At 42.8% G+C, this 18,735-nt stretch overlaps 1 protein-coding gene and 1 pseudogene across 1 annotated transcript; both read right to left on the bottom strand.

Moving 5' to 3' along the window:
• Nucleotides 1-354: 354 nt before the first annotated feature.
• Nucleotides 355-7,659, bottom strand: LOC149018835 (uncharacterized; annotated as a pseudogene).
• A 7,552-nt stretch (nt 7,660-15,211) lies between these two features.
• LOC149018834 (uncharacterized) lies at nt 15,212-17,107 on the bottom strand. The gene is made up of 2 exons (XM_089153985.1): nt 17,093-17,107; nt 15,212-15,721 (listed from the first exon to the last, which is right to left on the bottom strand). The coding sequence occupies exons 1-2, from the start codon at nt 17,105-17,107 to the stop codon at nt 15,212-15,214; spliced, it is 525 nt and encodes a 174-aa protein (XP_089010111.1).
• Between the last annotated feature and the right edge of the window lie 1,628 nt (nt 17,108-18,735).

Genomic DNA, 18,735 nt, shown 5'->3' with positions numbered 1-18,735 from the left:
GACCAATCACGACCAATGCCGACAAAGAAGACCAAAACAGGGAATTGAAGGCCCAGGATCAAATCCAATCCTAAAGGGGTTTTGCACACAAGTCAAGTGACTTACCTAATAGGTAGAAATGCCTTCAAACCAAGATAGAGAGCACTCCAAGTCCATCAACTAATCCGATCTTCTTCAAGATTCAGTTTCCATAAATAGAACTTCCTCATCAACTTTCATGGATTCAAAGCCAGACACCAAGTCCTCTACTGGGATGGCCCAAAGCTGACTTCTTACTTTACTTCGGGTCACCGGACCTACAAATAACAAGGTTTCCGGGTCAAGGTTAGGGCTGGGTTTTACATTCTCCCCCCCTTAAAGAAATTTCGTCCCCGAAATTGAAAGCGCACCTGTGCTTCCAAAGAGGTAAGGAAACTTCTCCTTCATATCTTCTTCCTTCTCCCAAGAAGCTTCTTCAGGGGTATGGTTCTTCCACCGAATCTTCACCAAAGGAATGGTGCGATTCCGCAGCTGCTTGTCCTTCCTATCCAAGATTTCGGCCGGTTCTTCATCATAGGTCAAATCAGCACTAAGTCCTTCAGGTGCTTGCAGCAAAATGTGTTCCGGATTCTCTATGTATTTTCGGAGCATCGAAATATGAAACACATTGTGAACACCAGCAAGAGGCGGAGGTAATGCTAATCGATACGCAACAGGTCCAACCTTTTCCAAAATCTCGAAAGGTCCAATGTAACGAGGGCTAAGCTTTCCCTTAACATTGAATCTCATCACACCCTTCATTGGTGAAACCTTCGAAAGACTTTCTCTCCAACTTGAAATTCCAAATCGGTCCTTCTCTTATCAAGATAAGATTTCTGCCTTGACTCAAGCGTACTTAATCCTTTCTCTTATCATATCTACCATAGCACTCGTAGCTTCAATCATCTCAGACCTAAGACTTTTCTTTCACCTGCCTCACCAAAGACAAAGGTGTCCTACAAGTACCGCCATACAAAGCCTTGAATGGAGCCATGCCTATTGTTGCTTGATAACCGTTGTTATAGGCAAACTCAACCAAAGCTAGGTGTTCATCCCAATTACCACCCATATCCACCACACAAGATCTCGAGCATGTCTTCCAATGTCCGAATTGTCCGCTCGCATTGTCCATCGACCGTGGATGATGAGCTGTACTCAAGTTCAATTGGGTTCCCAAGGCCTTCCGCAAACTATTCCAAAACCTTGAGGTGAACCTAGGATCACGATCCGAAACAATACTCAATGGCACACCATGCAGACGAACCACATTATCCACATAAAGCCTTGCTAGCTTATCCGGAGTATGAGTGATCTTCATAGGAATGAAATGGGCTGATTTGGTCAACCTATCAACAATCACCCACACAAAGGTCATTGCCTTTACTTGTCCGAGGCAAGCTAGTCACAAAGTCCATGGAGATATCCTCCCACTTCCAACTAGGAATAGGAAGAGGCTGAAGTAATCCAGATGGAGGTTGTCGAACGGCTTTCACACGTTGGCAAGTCTCACACTTGGCAACAAAATCATCAACATCCGCCTTTAGACCAATCCACCAAAAATGTTCCTTCAAGTCCTTGTACATCTTGGTGCTTCCCGGGTGTATAGTAAAGACCGACCGGTGTGCTTCCTTCAATATTTCTTTCTTAACTTCTTCATTTGCAGGCACACACAGCCTTCCTCTAAACAACAAAGCACCATCCATGGATATACCAAAGTCGGGGTCCGACTCAGGATTCGAAGAAATCTTCTCAACTTTGATCAAAAACTCTTGATCGAACTCGCAGAGCAACAATCTTATCTCTAAGACCAGATCTTGCCGTCATGGCGAAAGAATAAAATCAGAATTCTCGGGGACGATTTCCAAATCAAAACTCTCAATAGAAGACCACAATGGTAAACTCAAAGCATTCAAATCCAAAGTCTTCTTCTCGGTTCTTCCTACTAAGAGCATCAGCAACAACATTTGCTTTCCCGTGATGATACCGAATATCACAATCATAATCGGAGACTAGTTCCAACCATCTCCTTTGTCTCATGTTCAACTCCTTTTGGGTAAAGAAGTATTTCAAACTCTTATGATCCGTGAAAATGGCAATCTTCTCACCGTAAAGGTAATGTCTCCAAATCTTCAAAGCAAAGACAACGGCGGCAAGTTCTAGATCGTGAGTGGGGTAATTCCGCTCATAATCCTTCAATTGCCGAGAAGCATAGGCTACGACCTTGCCATGTTGCATCAAGACACAACCCAAACCAATCTTTGACGCATCGGTATAAACCGTCATACCACCGGAACTATCGTATAGTCAAAACCGGGGCACTTGTCAATCTATCTTTCAACTCTTGGAAATTCTTCTCACAAAGCGCCGACCAAACAAACTTTTCTTCTTTCCCGGTCAACTTAGTCATAGGAGCAGCCAACCGAGAAAAGTTCTCAATAAACCTTCGGTAGTAACCCGCCAATCCAAGAAAACTTCTTATTTCCGTTATCGACTTCGGTCTTTCCCAATCAGCCACAACTTGGACCTTTTCAGATCGACACGAATACCTTCGGCTGAAACTACATGACCAAGGAATACCACTCTCTTAAGCCGTAAATCACACTTGCTAAACTTAGCGAACAACTTCTTTTCTCGCAACCTTTGCAAAGTGAAACTTAGATGACTCGCATGCTCTTCTTCGCTCTTCGAATAGATCAAGATGTCATCAATGAAAACAATCACAAACTTATCAAGCACATCATGAAATACTCGGTTCATGAGGTCCATGAACACCGCAGAGCATTAGTCAATCCGAAGGGCATGACTCTAAACTCGTAGTGACCATACCGCGTTCGGAAAGCTGTCTTGAAGATATCACTAGACTTCACTTTCAATTGGTGATATCCGGACCTTAAGTCAATCTTTGAGAACACAATCGCACCCTTCAACCGATCGAAGAGATCATCAATTCCGGGCAGCGGATATCTATTCTTGATAGTCAACTTATTCAACTCACGGTAGTCGATGCACAAGCGCATACTACCATCTTTCTTCTTGACGAACAAGACCGGAGCTCCCCAAGGTGACACACTAGGCTGCACGAAACCTCTATCAATGAGCTCATTCAACTGATTTTGCAACTCTTTCAACTCGCAGGGAGCCATCCTGTACGGAGCTTTAGATACCGGAGCGGCACCAGGGGACGAGATCAATAGAAAATTCGACATCCCCCGTCCGGAGGCACTCCCGATAGATCATCGTGGAAGACATCAACAAAGTCGCAGCACAACTCGACTTCATCGACTCTTTTCTCCACTATACCCTTGCCTTCAGATGAAGCATCATCCACTAGGGCATAGACTTGCATCAAGCAGCAGATAACACCTTCTTACAAACCCTTCTCTTTTCACCCCGAAATTCAAAGACCGGACTTCCACAAATATGGAACTGAATCTTCTTTGAGGAACAAAGGAACACAGCTTTGTGGGCTGTCAACCAATCAATTCCCAAAATAACATCGAAGTCCTTCATGTCAAGAATCACAAAATTGGCTTCCAAGTTCTTCTCACCAATCAACACAGACATTTAGATAACCCCTTATCTAGTTTCACAACAGACCAAAGAGGTGTACTAATCAATAAACAACTAGACAACTTCTCGTGGATTAGGTTAGTCTTCTTGATGAATGCAGATGACATGAACGAATGAGATGCACCCGTATCAAATAAGACAAATGCAGAAATAGAAGCGACTAACAATGTACCCGTAATCACTTCATGGCTTGGATCCCGCTCAAAGACCGGAAATACCGAAAACTCTACCAGAGGGAGGAGCAGGAGCACTCTTCACCATCAGGGCAAGCTGTCAGGCAGTGCCGCTTCGGACAGCACGAGCAAAATGACCAGCTTGCTTGCAAGAGAAGCAAACAGGATTGCCGGATCCAACAGGGTGGCTGCAACAGAGGGCTTCCGAACAAAAGGCCTTGCACTTGCACTTGCACTTGCACTTGCTGGTGGTCGGTTTCCGCCATACCGTCTAAAACCGGCCGGCTGCTGAAAACCCGTGTTCCGACCTACACTCTTAGCCCGAAAGGTAGGAGTGGGGTAGGGTGTAGGTCTCACAAAACGACGGTCATTACGATCCACCAAACCAGAATTCCTTGATCGCCAGGGCTTTTGCACACGAGCACTTTCCTTCTCTCGTTTCTTCCAACTTCTTCGAGTTCCGCACCACTTGAGCATAGCTCACTATAGGCCGGACCGTGAGGTAAGCTTTAATGGCAGGGCGCAGTCCTTTTGAAGAACTTCTTTGCTTTCGCGAGGTCATCCTTCGCAGAATCTGAGCAAAGAAATGAAGCTCCTCGAACTTCGTTGGTACTCCAACACGACAGAGTTCCTTGAGTCGAATCATGAACTCGGCTTCCTTCGCATCCTTCACCGCCTCGGAAAGTAGTTCATACAAAAAGCCTCTTTGAATAACTCCCAAGTTACAACTCCCGCATGCAAACCTTCCAAAACAGCCGAGTGGAGATCCACCATGCATCAGCTTCTTGTTGCAACTTCGTTCAAAGAAACAAAATCTTCCGAGCTTCCGAGCATTGCAGATGTCGGAAAGCCTTCTCCAACTCACGAAGCCACTTGTTAGGAAACAAGGGGTCCTTGGTAACTCCAAAGAAAGTGGGTACTTGCATCTTCGTAAAACTCTCCATCAAAGTAGTATGAGGAGTTCCAATAAACCTCCCGCATTCAGGATCGCGGCATGAGGATTCACATTAGCACCAGCCCGGGTCTCATTATGCAGAGTCATGAAACCCACCAACATCCGGTTGAATTGAGCCGCTTGTCGCCGCATCATATTGCCCATAATATTGGCAATATCTCGAAACTTCCAACATTCGGGGCACCAGGTATCTCATGAGTACCCCGATCAACATTTGGTATCTCACCACCTCCATGAGGTACTTCACCACCTCCCCGAGGTATTTCACCACCTCCATGACCACCGGATTCACCACGCCCACTTCTCGTAGTAACCATTCTCGCAAAACCGAGAACATCAAAATACCGAATTTCAAAGATTCAACATAAACCACAAGTCCAAATGATTTGAAAACTTAAATCATGCTCAAATATATCCATATAGTCATCAAACAATATTCCATAAGGCAAAAATCACATTTTCCAAAAATTCAACAGCAATTGAGGTCTCAGTGACCATTGGTCGAGTGATTGGTCGATCGACCCAAATCGACCAATGAGTCGACCAATGTGCATGTAATGCGAAAATTCGCATTATAAGCCTCACTTTCACATTCCAACCTCATTCTAACTTCTTCCAAAGGTGAGAGAGCTCTAGGGAAAGTCTCCAAGAGTTCTCACAAGTGTTCTTGAGGTGATTTAGTGCTTCAACAACAACACAACAACACACAATCACCACAAACAAGGTAAATCTCTTATTCTTTCTTCCATTTTCATCTTCTCATGCTTGCATTTCAATAAAACCATGCTTTACTTGTATCCAATGCTAGAAATCATGCTTAGGAATGCTTAGAAACATATTCCCTAGGTTTTAAACACAATGCCATGCATAGACAACAAGTTTTAACATAATGGTGTTCATCTCGCAAAGTTTTATACCGAAATCGATATCTTTAGAAAAATTCCGTTTTCTCTCAAACCGCTTGAAATTTTCGCACGAGATCAAATGCTACATGCTCAAGATGACATTATAGATAGGTCCATACAATTTGATTTAACCAATTTCAACTTTTCAAAAATCCAATTTTGACCTAAATTGCAAAATCCCCAAATTTCCTTCTTGCTGAATTTTTCGCTTTAATCCAAGTTTTCGATCGATTTTCATCAAACAAACCTCATAGACATGAAATTCCAAGTATTGCGCACATGCTAGTATGTTCAAATCAAATTTCCCCCAAATTTGAAATTTTTCCAAAAATTACGAAAATACCCTTTTGGCTCAAATCTTAAGATAGCACTAACTGGAATTGTCTCTTGTCTCTTTCACAGATACCCACTATGCAGAGGGGAGGGCGAGGACGAGGTAGAGGTCGTGGTCGCATTGTAGGTGCTCTTAGGGGCAGAGGTCGGGTTCCTTCGGAGCCTAGACAGGAGGTTAGGAGACCGGACATGTTTGACACACCTCAGCGCCGAGTTCCCCGTACGAGGCCTACTTCAGCCATCGCAATATCGAGATGGGACGTCTACTTCACTTACGCCAGCTCGTAGCCTTTAGGATTCGGCAGAGGTTCGACACATTGCAATGGACTCATCTCTTCACCGAGGATCCGCCGGTATACCCGAACTAGTGAGGTTGTTCTTCAAGCAACCTTACTTACACAGAGGAGGCTCGAGGCCAAGGACATCCACTTAGACTTGTCCTCGGGAGCAGTGGTCTTCCGGACTCAGATTCGCTTCTCTACCCGGACACCGGCTGAGATCTTGCAGGGTTCCTTACTATCCACAAGAAGGTGTGTGGATACCGCAGGAGCAGATCCGGACAGCCATCCGATGCCGTACGAGCTACGCGAGATATGCTCTACGCTATGGGATAGCCGTCGATGCTTCACTCCGTGGACCAGCGGACGGATGACGGACTCTCGCACGGATTATCGGTCGCATAGTCGGCCGAAACATTATGCCGAAAGCCGGACATCACCATCGGGTCACAGGTGATGGAGGCCTTAGTCATCTACCGCATTTACATGGGCTTCGAGATCGATCTCTCCTACATTATTCAGCAGGTCATGCCGGACTTAGTTCTGCGGCCTAGCATGCGGAACCTTTGCTATGGGAGGCTACCGACTCGATCTTCGGGCATTTCGGGGTGAGTTTCGAGGATACACCAAAGGACACCGGTTCACGGGATACTCTATTGGGACTCGGACCATTCGTCGATGAGACTACAAGCAGCCGAGAGATCTCCGGTCCGGAGGGTGAGGATGATGATGAATCGAGGATGAGGATCAGGGGTCGAGGATGGAGGAGAGGATATCGGTCCCGATAGTGATGATCAGGCCGGAGATGATGCAGATATGCACGAGGCCGAGCCCGTGCATCACGAGTTTCTTTCATCACACTTCGAGGCGGGTGGCCCTTCACATGCAGCCCGGAGACTTCGATCTTGGAGCACAGATGAGATCGATGACTTCCATGCTAGAGAGAATGGAGGTCGACAGAGCAGATGTACGAGAGGATGGAGTCACGACAGGATAGGATAGAGCATCGGGTGACTCAGGCTAGCGGAGGAGTTCGGAGCATACGAGAGATCGAGAAGATCACCTAGATAGACCGTACCTTAGGATTTCCATTTATGCATTTCAGATGTAATCGTTGTAAAAACTTTTGAAATTAATAAAGTTCATTTTGTTTCCCTTTAATTATTGTATATTATGCACCTTTCTTTTCCTTGCATTAGTGACATTTGTTCAAATATAATTATGGTATGTTATTCGGAAATGTTCTGTTATGCCTCTAGGGTCAAGTTTCTAATTCAGTGTTCTATCATTCACTTCTAAGAGTAGAAGAGTCATTTCAGATCAATGACTCAGGAATGTTCAGTTATTGTCTTTTGTAGTTAGGATCTCCTCGAACCTTGGGCTCCGATACCAATCTGCCACGCCCTCCCAACTGCCCTATCCGGCATACACGAGAGTGTGATCCACAGCCCGAAGATCAGGTATCGAGTGATCAACCTCCCACATAAACAATAACATAATCATGAACAATCATAATAAAAGTGCGGAAGATAAATCATAGATCCAATAAAGAAAGAATGAATCATAAATAAATCAGAAAGATAGATATAATCAGAGTATCAAACAGATAAGGAAAGTGAAGCAAAAATCCCACTTTACAACCAGCGGAAAAGTAGCTCTAAAAGAATAAACTAGACAAAATCTAATCCCAAAGAGCAAGTACATTGGGTAACTAAATTGTTCTCCACTTTATAGACAACATCCTTATAAGTGTAAATCTCATAAATGGCACAAGGACGCTTCCACTCGATGGTCGGACTAAGCATCGTACGGAGCATAACCACTCGCGGGATCTTCAGAGTAATTGTGGTAACCGCAATCACCTTCCTGGAGATATGCCTCTTCGCCTTGCGCTTCTTCATAGGGACCGTCATAACACTCAGTACTGCAGGATAGTCTAACAACATTGTACAATAAAGGAATGAGTTTCAAAGAAACTCAAGTAAGGCGATTAAAATCCATAATAACATAAATGGCGGGATTCCGTAACAATCATAAATGCAACATGATATGAGACAAGCAATGAATGAATGAATCTAACTCTATGTATGCTGGTCTCTATTGGCGGACATGCTTTAAGTCATAGCACCGTACTTCTTTAGGAAAGTCCACTCACATCCTCAACCATTTAAGATATCTTGGATTCTCTCACGGATCATTTCACCGGTCTTGAGCAGCCGATTGGTAATGGGTCCTTCATCCCTCAGGACAAACCATGGCAGGGGGTTAAGTCAACACACTCTCTCACAACCATTTGGTATAAGTACTGCGGCGCATGTCGTGGTAAAACCTAGCCAAATGCAAGTCTTCTACTTAGTTACATCAAGTCAGATCCGAGATACTTCCATTCCTCGTCCCCGACGATCCTTTCCGGTATCCTTCACACTAGAGTCCTCATAGTCCCTGACTACGGACTCATCAACCCTATTGATCATCCACATATGGTAAACGGGAAGCTCTCACGTCCTCTCACGGGTTGGTTACCGGTCTTAAGCGCCCGTGAGCCCAAGTCTAACCATATGCAACCCTACCAATAAATGGCCTCCACAATGTGATTCCTGTCCTCTCACGGGTTGGTTACCGGTCTTGAGCGCCCATGAATCCCCATTGCTACCACGGGTCGTTCGGTCTCAATACCCCTCCGATTAGGGTCTGACATAACAGGACATCCTAGCCAAACACTACTAGACAGTCCTAAATATGTCATCCAACAGTTTAGGAAGGTGTCTAGAGGGCATCTCCGGAAACATCCCATAATATTCCCGTAGTAGTCCAAGGACAGAAGTGTCAAAAGGACACCTCTCCTTTCCAAACCATACTTAAGCATACACATGCATCAATTCATATCATCACATATATGGTAACTTCATATATGGAAAGAAATCAATAATTACAATCACTTGTATACAATTGGTAAGTAAATCATACATGAGTCAATTCAATATGAATAAGTAATGCTACTGTAATCAAAGTTATGCAACAGTAGTATATCATTGTAAGAATCTAATTTAGGAATCATATCTATGATATTCAGATATAGAAACTAGATTCATGCTATCTATGTAATTAGGGAAATAACCATCCTTACCTTTTATAACTCGCAAAGGAATCCTAAGAAATCAAGTAAGATCTTGGCAAACTTGAGAAGAAGGTCCTAAACAAGTATATACAACATATTAGGAAAGATCCCTAACAGAAAAAGATACCAAAACATCCAACACGACCAATTCGGAGTTGCTTGTACTCATTGGTCGAGTGGATTGGTCGATGTCCCAATCGACCAATCAATCGACCAATGCAGATAAAGAGCCTAAAAAAACAGAGTTTTAAGATATGAAATTCGAATTTGGTGGTTCAAAAGGGTACTAATCAAGGGGTAAACTACATCAGTAGTATTCTAACATATAGGGGACCGCAAAACACCAATCAAATCAAGATATCAAGATCCAAATTAGGAAACAAAAAGTTACCATAATTAGATCAACCATGGATCTTGATGAATTTGAAATAGAAAACAAAGACAAGAACAATAGGAGGATGGATCATTGCTTCAGGTAAAGGTATCATGAAAACATACTTAGATCTTCAAGGAACAAGGCTTAGAAGCATAAATCTAAATAAGGAAATAAAACCTACCATATATGTAACTACCATGCATCATGAAGAACACATAGTATGGTAGAAGAGAACAACTAGAAATTTATAGATTATGGATCATGGAAGGAAAACACAGTAATTAACTACTAATATGATCAATATAGAAGATCCGAAGAGATCAGAATTCAAATAAGAAGTTTAACAAGATTAGATCATGGTTTGATCATGATTCCTTCAAAGGCTTGCAATGATCATGGTTAAGATCATTGTTCTAGCCTCAAATCCTTAGGATGATCATGAGAACATGTTCAGAGATGTTTGCAACAGAGAATGCAGCATCTCTTCTCTGTCTCAACTCAAAAAGGAAAGAAAAACAAAGATGGAGGAGAAGAAGAGAGAGTAGACATACCTTTTGATGCAAAAAGAAGAGTTTCGACGAAGATCCGTCAAGAAAACACTAAGGATGCAAGAGAGATGACTTGCAGAGGTCTTTGGTTCGTTCCAGAGAGTTTGGAGGCAGCAAATACGAAGTGGACTCGAGATTGGACTTAAATAGAGCAAGAACAACCTAATTGCCAAAGACAGCACTCATTGGTCGAGTGGATTGGTCGATCGGCCCAATCGACCAATCGCGATCGGCCCCCAAATCGACCAATCAATCGACCAATGCCGACAAACAAGTCCAAAACAGGAATTGAAGGCCCAGGATCAAATCCAATCCTAAAGGGGTTTTGCACACAAGTCAAGTGACTTACCTAATAGGTAGAAATGCCTTCAAACCAAGATAGAGAGCACTCCAAGTCCATCAACTAATCAGATCTTCATCAGGATTCAGTTTCCATAAATAGAACTTCATCATCAACTTTCATGGATTCAATGCCAGACACCAAGTCCTCTACTGGGATGGCCCAAAGCTGACTTCTTACTTTACTTCGGGTCACTGGACCTACAAATAACAAGGTTTCCGGGTCAAGGTTAGGGCTGGGTTTTACAGGTAGCATATCGATTATGGATAGACTCAACTTCTTTATGGGCTCAGTTCACCAAAAGTATATACTTCCCAGCCACTAATTTTTTAAAAGCACAGGTTGGTTACAATCCAAGTTGGGCATGGAGAAGTCTGATAGAAGGCAAACATATCCTCGAAGAAAATTTGAGATGGAAAGTGGGAAAAGGCTCCATTATCAGGATCTGGGAGGATCGATGGCTGTTTAATAAGAATGGAGGTACAATATCAGGATCTGGGAGGATTGATGGCTGTTTAATAAGAATGGAGGTAAACTTAGATATGGGAAACAGGGTGAATGTTCCCTGTTTTGGGTGGCTGATCTCATTGAGGAACACACTAGATGTTGGAAAGAAGATCTGTTAACTACATATTTCCACCCTACAGGTGCGGCAGATGTGAGACGTATCCAACTTGGACTCTTCCCCATTGATGATATACTAGTCTGGGGGGCTGCAACAACAGGATGCTTCTCTGTTAAATCTACCTACCATGCCCTGACTAATTGCATGGATCAAGAGGCAACAGCACAAACTACTACATCACATGTACTAAGGTGGAAATCCATTCCCAGTAACACTTGGAATCTGATATGGAAAGCCCATACTTTACCAAAAATCAGACATCTGTTGTGGCGTGCTTGTGCTGAAGGTCTAGCTAGTGGTGAAAATTTGCAAAGGCGAAATATGTTTGATGAGTATACATGTCCCAGAGGGTGTCATAATACTGAATCAACATCCCATATATTTCTGAACTGTTCTTTCGCACGTCAGGTATGGTTTGCTAGCCCCTTCACTTACAAACTCCCAGAAAATCAACCTCTTCAGCTGCCAGAGTGGTTAGAGGTAGTGAAACTAGTTCTTCCTCGAGAGAAATTGGAAGCAAGACAGGTACTAAGTCTTTTTTTTCTTTATTTGCTGGAAGATATGGCTTGCCAGAAATGACTTTATCTTCAGCTTTGGAAAAATATCTCCAACGGAGGTGGTTTCTAGAGCACTTGAGCTGCATCATCAATTTTGGAAAATGAAAGAGACTGAAATCAGTAGGACACCTGTGCAAAGATCTAATGTATCTCAGCAAGTGGAGGCTGTCTCTTCTCATCCTATTCCTATGGGCTGTTATTTGATACAAAGTGATGCTTCCTTTCTTCTAGCTCAGCGTCGTATGTGTCACATCCTCCCAGCCGGTACCCTATCTGGCATACCCGAGAGTGTGATTCACAGCCCGAAGATCAGGTATCGAGTAATCAACCTCCCACATAAACGATAACATAATCATGAACAATAATAATAAAAGTGCGGAAGATAAACCATAGATCCAAATAAGGAAAGAATGAATCATATATAAATCAGAGTACTAGATAAAATCAGTGTCTAAAACAGATAAGTAAAGTGAGGCGAAATCCCACTCTACAACCAGCGGAAAAGTAGTTCTAAAAGAGAATAAGCAAGACAGAATCTAATCCCAGTAGCAGGTACAATGGGTAACTAAATTGTTCTCAACTTTATAGACAACATCCCTATAAATATAAATCTCATAAACGGCACAAGGGCGCTTCCACTCTATGGTCGGACTAAGCATCGTACGGAGCATAACCACTCGCGGGATCTTCAGTGTAATGGTTGTAACCGCAATCACTTTCCTGGAGATATGCCTCTTCTCCTTGCGCTTCTTCATAGGGGCCGTCATGATATTCAGTACCTGTAGAATAGTCTAACAAACATTGTACAATAAAGGAATGAGTTTCAAAGAAACTCGGTAAAGGCGATTAAATCCATAATAACATAAATGGCAGGATTTCGAACAAACATAAATGCAATATGGTATGAGACAAACAATGAATGTATGAATCTAACTCTACATATGCTGGTCTCTATTAGCGGACATGCTTTAAGTCATAGCACCGTACTTCTTTAGGAAAGTCTCATTCACTCATCATCAGTTGGTAATGGGTCCGGCATCCCTCGGGACATTCCATGGCTGGGGGTATAGGTCACCACTCTCTCACATCACCATTGGTCTAAGTACCGGCGCATGTCAGGGTAAAGCCTAGCCAAATGCAAGTCTTCTACTTAGTTACATCAAGTCGGATCCAGATACGTCCATTCCTCGTCCCTGACGATCCTTTCCGGTATCCTTCACACTAGAGTCCTCATAGTCCCTGACTACGGACTCATCAACCCTACTGGTCATCCACATATGGTAAACGGGAAGCTCTCACGTCCTCTCACGGGTTGGTTACCGGTCTTAAGCGCCCGTGAGCCCAAGTCTATCCATATGCAACCCTACCAATAAATGGCCCCCACAATGTGATTCCTGTCCTCTCACGGGTTGGTTACCGGTCTTGAGCGCCCATGAATCCCCATTGCTACCACGGGTCGTTCGGTCTCAATACCCCTCCGATTAGGGTCTGACATAACGGGACATCCTAGCCAAACACTACTAGACAGTCCTAAATATGTCATCCAACAGTTTAGGAAGGTGTCCAGAGGGCATCTCCGGAAACATCCCATAATATTCCCGTAGTTGTCCAAGGACAGAAGTGTCAAAAGGACACCTCTCCTTTCCAAACCATACTTAAGCATACACAAGCATCAATTCATATCATCATTTATATGGTAACTTCATATATGGAAAGAAATCAATAATTACAATTAACTTATATATAACTGGTAAGTAAATCATACATGAGTCAATTCAATATAAATAAGTAATGCTACCGATATCAAGACAAGACCACAGTAGTATAACATTATAAGAATCTAATTAAAAAATAAATTAACAAGATTCAAATATAGAAACTAAGATATGCAATTTATGTTGTTAAAGAAGTAACCATCCTTAACTTTTATAACTTGCAAAGGAATCCTAAGAAATCAAGTAAGATCTTGACAAACTTGAGAAGAAGGTCCTAAACAAGTGCATACAACATATTAGGAAAGATCCCTAACAGAAAAGATACCAAAACATCCACAACAGACCAATTCTGGAGTTGCTGTACTCATTGGTCGAGTGGATTGGTCGATCTGGTCCAGTCGACCAATCGATCGACCAATGCAGACAGTAGCCTATACAATCAGAGTTTTGAGATATAAAATCCGAATTTGGTGGTTCAAAAGGGTACTAATCAAGGGGTAAACTACATTAGTAGTATCCTAACATATAGGGGATCTCAAAACACTAATCAACTCAAGTCATCAAGATCCAAATTAGGAAACAAAAAGTTACCATAATTAGATCAATCATGGATCTTGAAGAATTCAAGATAGAAATCAAAGACAAGAACAATAGGAGAATGAATCATTGATTCAGGTAAAGGTATCATGAAAAGCATACTTAGATCTTCAAGAAAATAGACCTAAGAGCATAAATCTAAATAAGGAAACAAAACCTACCATATATGTAACTATCATGATTCATGAAGAAAACATGGTATGGTAGAAGAGAAACAACTAGAGATTGATAGATCATGGATTATGAAAAGAAAACACAGCAATTGACTACTAACATGATCAATATAGTAGATCCAAGGAGATCAGAATTCAAATCAAAAGATAAACAAAGACTAGATCATGGTATGATCATGATTCCTTCAAAAGCTTGCAATGATCATGGTTAAGATCATTGTTTTAGCCATTAATCCTTAGGAAGATCATGAGAGACAAGTCCAGAGATGTTTGCAACAGAGAATGCAGCATCTTCTCTACTATCTCAACTCAAAAAGGAAAGAAAAACAGAGATGGAGGAGAAGAAGAGAGTGTAGACATACCTTTGATGCAAAAGGAAGAGTTTTGACGAAGATCCGTCAAGAAAATCACCAAGGATGCAAGGGAGATGACTTGCAGAGGTCTTTGGTTCGTTCCAAAGAGTTTGGAGGCAGAAAATACGAAGTAGACTCGAGATTGGACTTAAATAGAGCAAACAAGACCTAATTGCCAAAGACAACACTCATTGGTCGAGTGGATTGGTCGACTGGTCCAGTCGACCAATCAGTCGACCAATGCAGACAGCAATTCCAAAACAGGGAATTGAAGACCCAGATCAAATCCAATCCTAAAGGGGTTTTGTACACACACCAAGTGACTTACCTAATAGGTAGAAATGCCTTCAAACCATGATAGAGAGCACTCCAAGTCCATCAACTAATCCGATCTTCATCAAGATTCAGTTTCCATAAATAGAACCTCATCATCAACTCTCATAGATTCAAAGCCAGACACCAAGTCCTCCACTGGGATGGCCCAAAGCTGACTTCTTACTTTACTTCGGGTCACTGGACCTACAAATAACAAGGTTTCCGGGTCAAGGTTAGGGCTAGGTTTTACATTCTCCCCCCCTTAAAGAAATTTCGTCCTCGAAATTGAAAGCGTTCCTGTGCTTCCAAAGAGGTAAGGAAACTTCTCCTTCATGTCTTCTTCCTTCTCCCAAGAAGCTTCTTCAGGGGTATGGTTCTTCCACCGAATCTTCACCAAAGGGATGGTGCGATTCCGCAGCTGCTTGTCCTTCTTATCCAAGATTTCGGCCGGTTCTTCATCGTAGGTCAAATCAGCACTAAGTCCTTCAGGTGCTTGCTGCAAAATGTGTTCCGAATTCTCTATGTATTTCCGGAGCATCGAAATATGAAACACATTGTGAACACCAGCAAGAGGCGGAGGTAATGCTAATCGATACGCAACAGGTCCAACCTTTTCCAAAATCTCGAAAGGTCCAATGAAACGAGGGATAAGCTTTCCCTTAACATTGAATCTCATCACACCCTTCATTGGTGAAACCTTCAGAAAAACTTTCTCTCCAACTTGAAATTCCAAATCGGTCCTTCTCTTATCAGCATAAGATTTCTGTCTTGACTGGCGACTTAATCCTTTCTCTTATCATATCTACCATAGCACTCGTAGCTTCAATCATCTCAGCACCTAAGACTTTTCTTTCACCTGTCTCAGTCCAATACAAAGGTGTCCTACAAGTACTGCCATACAAAGCCTTGAATGGAGCCATGCCTATTGTTGCTTGATAACCGTTGTTATAGGCAAACTCAACCAAAGCTAGGTGTTCATCCCAATTACCACCCATATCCACCACACAAGATCCGAGCATGTCTTCCAATGTCTGAATTGTCCGCTCGGATTGTCCATCGACCGTGGATGATGAGCTGTACTCAAGTTCAATTGGGTTCCCAAGGCCTTCTGCAAACTATTCCAAAACCTTGAGGTGAACCTAGGATCACGATCAGAAACAATACTCAATGGCACACCATGCAGGCGAACCACATTATCCACGTAAAGCCTTGCTAGCTTATCCAGAGTATGAGTGATCTTCATAGGAATGAAGTGGGCTGATTTGGTCAACCTATCAACAATCACCCACACAGTGTCATTGCCTTTACTTGTCCGAGGCAAGCTAGTCACAAAGTCCATAGAGATATCCTCCCACTTCCAACTAGGAATAGGAAGAGGTTGAAGTAATCCAGATGGGGGTTGTCGAACGGCTTTCACACGTTGGCAAGTCTCACACTTGGCAACAAAATCATCAACATCAGCCTTCAGACCAATCCACCAGAAATGTTCCTTCAAGTCCTTGTACATCTTGGTGCTTCCTGGGTGTATAGTAAAGATTGACTGGTGTGCTTCCTTCAATATTTCCTTTTTAATTTCCTCGTTTGTAGGCACGCACAGTCTTCCTCTAAACAATAAAGCACCATCCATGGATATACCAAAGTCGGGGTCCGACTCAGGATTCGAAGAAATCTTCTCAACTTTGATCAAAAGTTCTTGGTCGAACTCTGTGAGCAACAATTTTATCTCTAAGACTAGATCTTGCCATCATGGCGAAAGAATAAAATCAGAATTCTCAGGGACAATTTCCAAATCAAAACTCTCAATAGAAGACCACAATGGTAAACTCAAAGCATTCAAATCCAAAGTCTTCTTCTGGTTCTTCCTACTAAGAGCATCAGCAACAACGTTTGCCTTCCCAGGGTGATACTGAATATCACAATCATAATCAGAGACTAGTTCCAACCATCTCCTTTGTCTCATGTTCAACTCCTTTTGGGTAAAGAAGTATTTCAAACTCTTATGATCCGTGAAAATGGCAATCTTCTCACCGTAGAGGTAATGTCTCCAAATCTTCAAAGCAAAGACAACAACGGCAAGTTCTAGATCGTGAGTGGGGTAATTCCGCTCATAATCTTTCAATTGCCGAGAAGCATAGGCTATGACCTTGCCATGTCGCATCAGTACGCAACCCAATCCAATCTTTGACGCATCGGTATAAACTGTCATACCACCGGAACTATCGGGTATAGTCAAAACCGGGGCACTTGTCAATCTATCTTTCAACTCTTGGAAATTCTTCTCACAAAGCGTCGGACCAAACAAACTTTTCTTCTTTCCTGGTCAACTTAGTCATAGGAGCAGCCAACCGATAAAAGTTCTCAATAAACCTTCTGTAGTAACCTGCCAATCCAAGAAAACTTCTTATTTCCGTTACCGACTTCGGTCTTTCCCAATCAGCCACAGCTTGAACTTTTTCAGGATCGACACGAATACCTTCGGCTGAAACCACATGGCCAAGGAATACTACTCTCTTAAGCCAGAAATCACACTTGCTAAACTTAGCGTACAACTTCTTTTCTCGCAACCTTTGCAAAGTGAAACTTAGATGACTCGCATGCTCTTCTTCGCTCTTCGAATAGATCAAGATGTCGTCGATGAATACAATCACAAACTTATCAAGCACATCGTGAAATACTCGGTTCATGAGGTCCATGAACACCGCAGGAGCATTGGTCAATCCGAAGGGCATGACCCTAAACTCGTAGTGACCATACCGTGTTCGGAAAGCTGTCTTGAAGATATCACTAGACTTCACTTTCAATTGGTGATATCCGGACCTTAAGTCAATCTTTGAGAACACAACTGCACCCTTTAACTGATCGAAGAGATCATCTATTCTGGGCAGCGGGTATCTATTCTTGATAGTCAGCTTATTCAACTCACGGTAGTCGATGCACAAGCGCATACTACCGTCTTTCTTCTTGACAAACAAGACCGGAGCTCCCCAAGGTGATACACTAGGTTGTACGAAACCTCTATCAATGAGCTCATTCAACTGATTTTGCAACTCTTTCAACTCGGTAGGAGCCATCCTATACGGAGCTTTAGATACCGGAGCGGCACCAGGGACGAGATCAATAGAAAACTCGACATCCCTGTCTGGAGGCACTCCCGATAGATCATCAGGGAAGACATCAACAAAGTCGCAGACAACCCTGACTTCATCGACTCTTTTCTCCATTTTACCCTTGCCTTCAGATGAAGCATCATCCACTAGGGCATAGACTTGCATCAAGTCAGACAACACCTTCTTACAAACCCTTCTCTTCTCACCATGAAATTCTAAGACCGGACTTCCACAAATATGGAACTGAATCTTCTTTGAGGAACAAAGAAACACAGCTTTGTGGGCTGTTAACCAATCAATTCCCAAAATAACATCGAAGTCCTTCATATCAAGAATTACAAAATTGGCTTCCAAGTTCTTCTCACCAATCAACACAAGACATTTAGATAACCCCTTATCTAGTTTCACAACAGACCAGAGGTGTACTAATCAATAAACAACTAGACAACTTCTCGGGATTAGGTCGGTCTTCTTGATGAATGCGAGATGACATGAACGAATGAGATGCACCCGTATCAAATAAGACAAATGCAGAAATAGAAGCAACTAACAATGTACCTGTAATCACTTCATGGCTTGGATCCCGCTCAAAGACCTGGGAAATACTGAAAACTCTACCGGTGGGAGGAGCAGGAGCACTCTTCACCACCGGAGCGAGTCTGCTGGACAGCCGCTTCGG

Source organism: Hakea prostrata, chromosome 4 (assembly GCF_041222555.1).
Source record: "Hakea prostrata isolate BN-2017 chromosome 4, UWA_Hpros_2, whole genome shotgun sequence".
NCBI classification, from domain to species: Eukaryota; Viridiplantae; Streptophyta; class Magnoliopsida; order Proteales; family Proteaceae; genus Hakea; species Hakea prostrata.
This window is presented reverse-complemented; position numbering and strand designations above follow the sequence as displayed.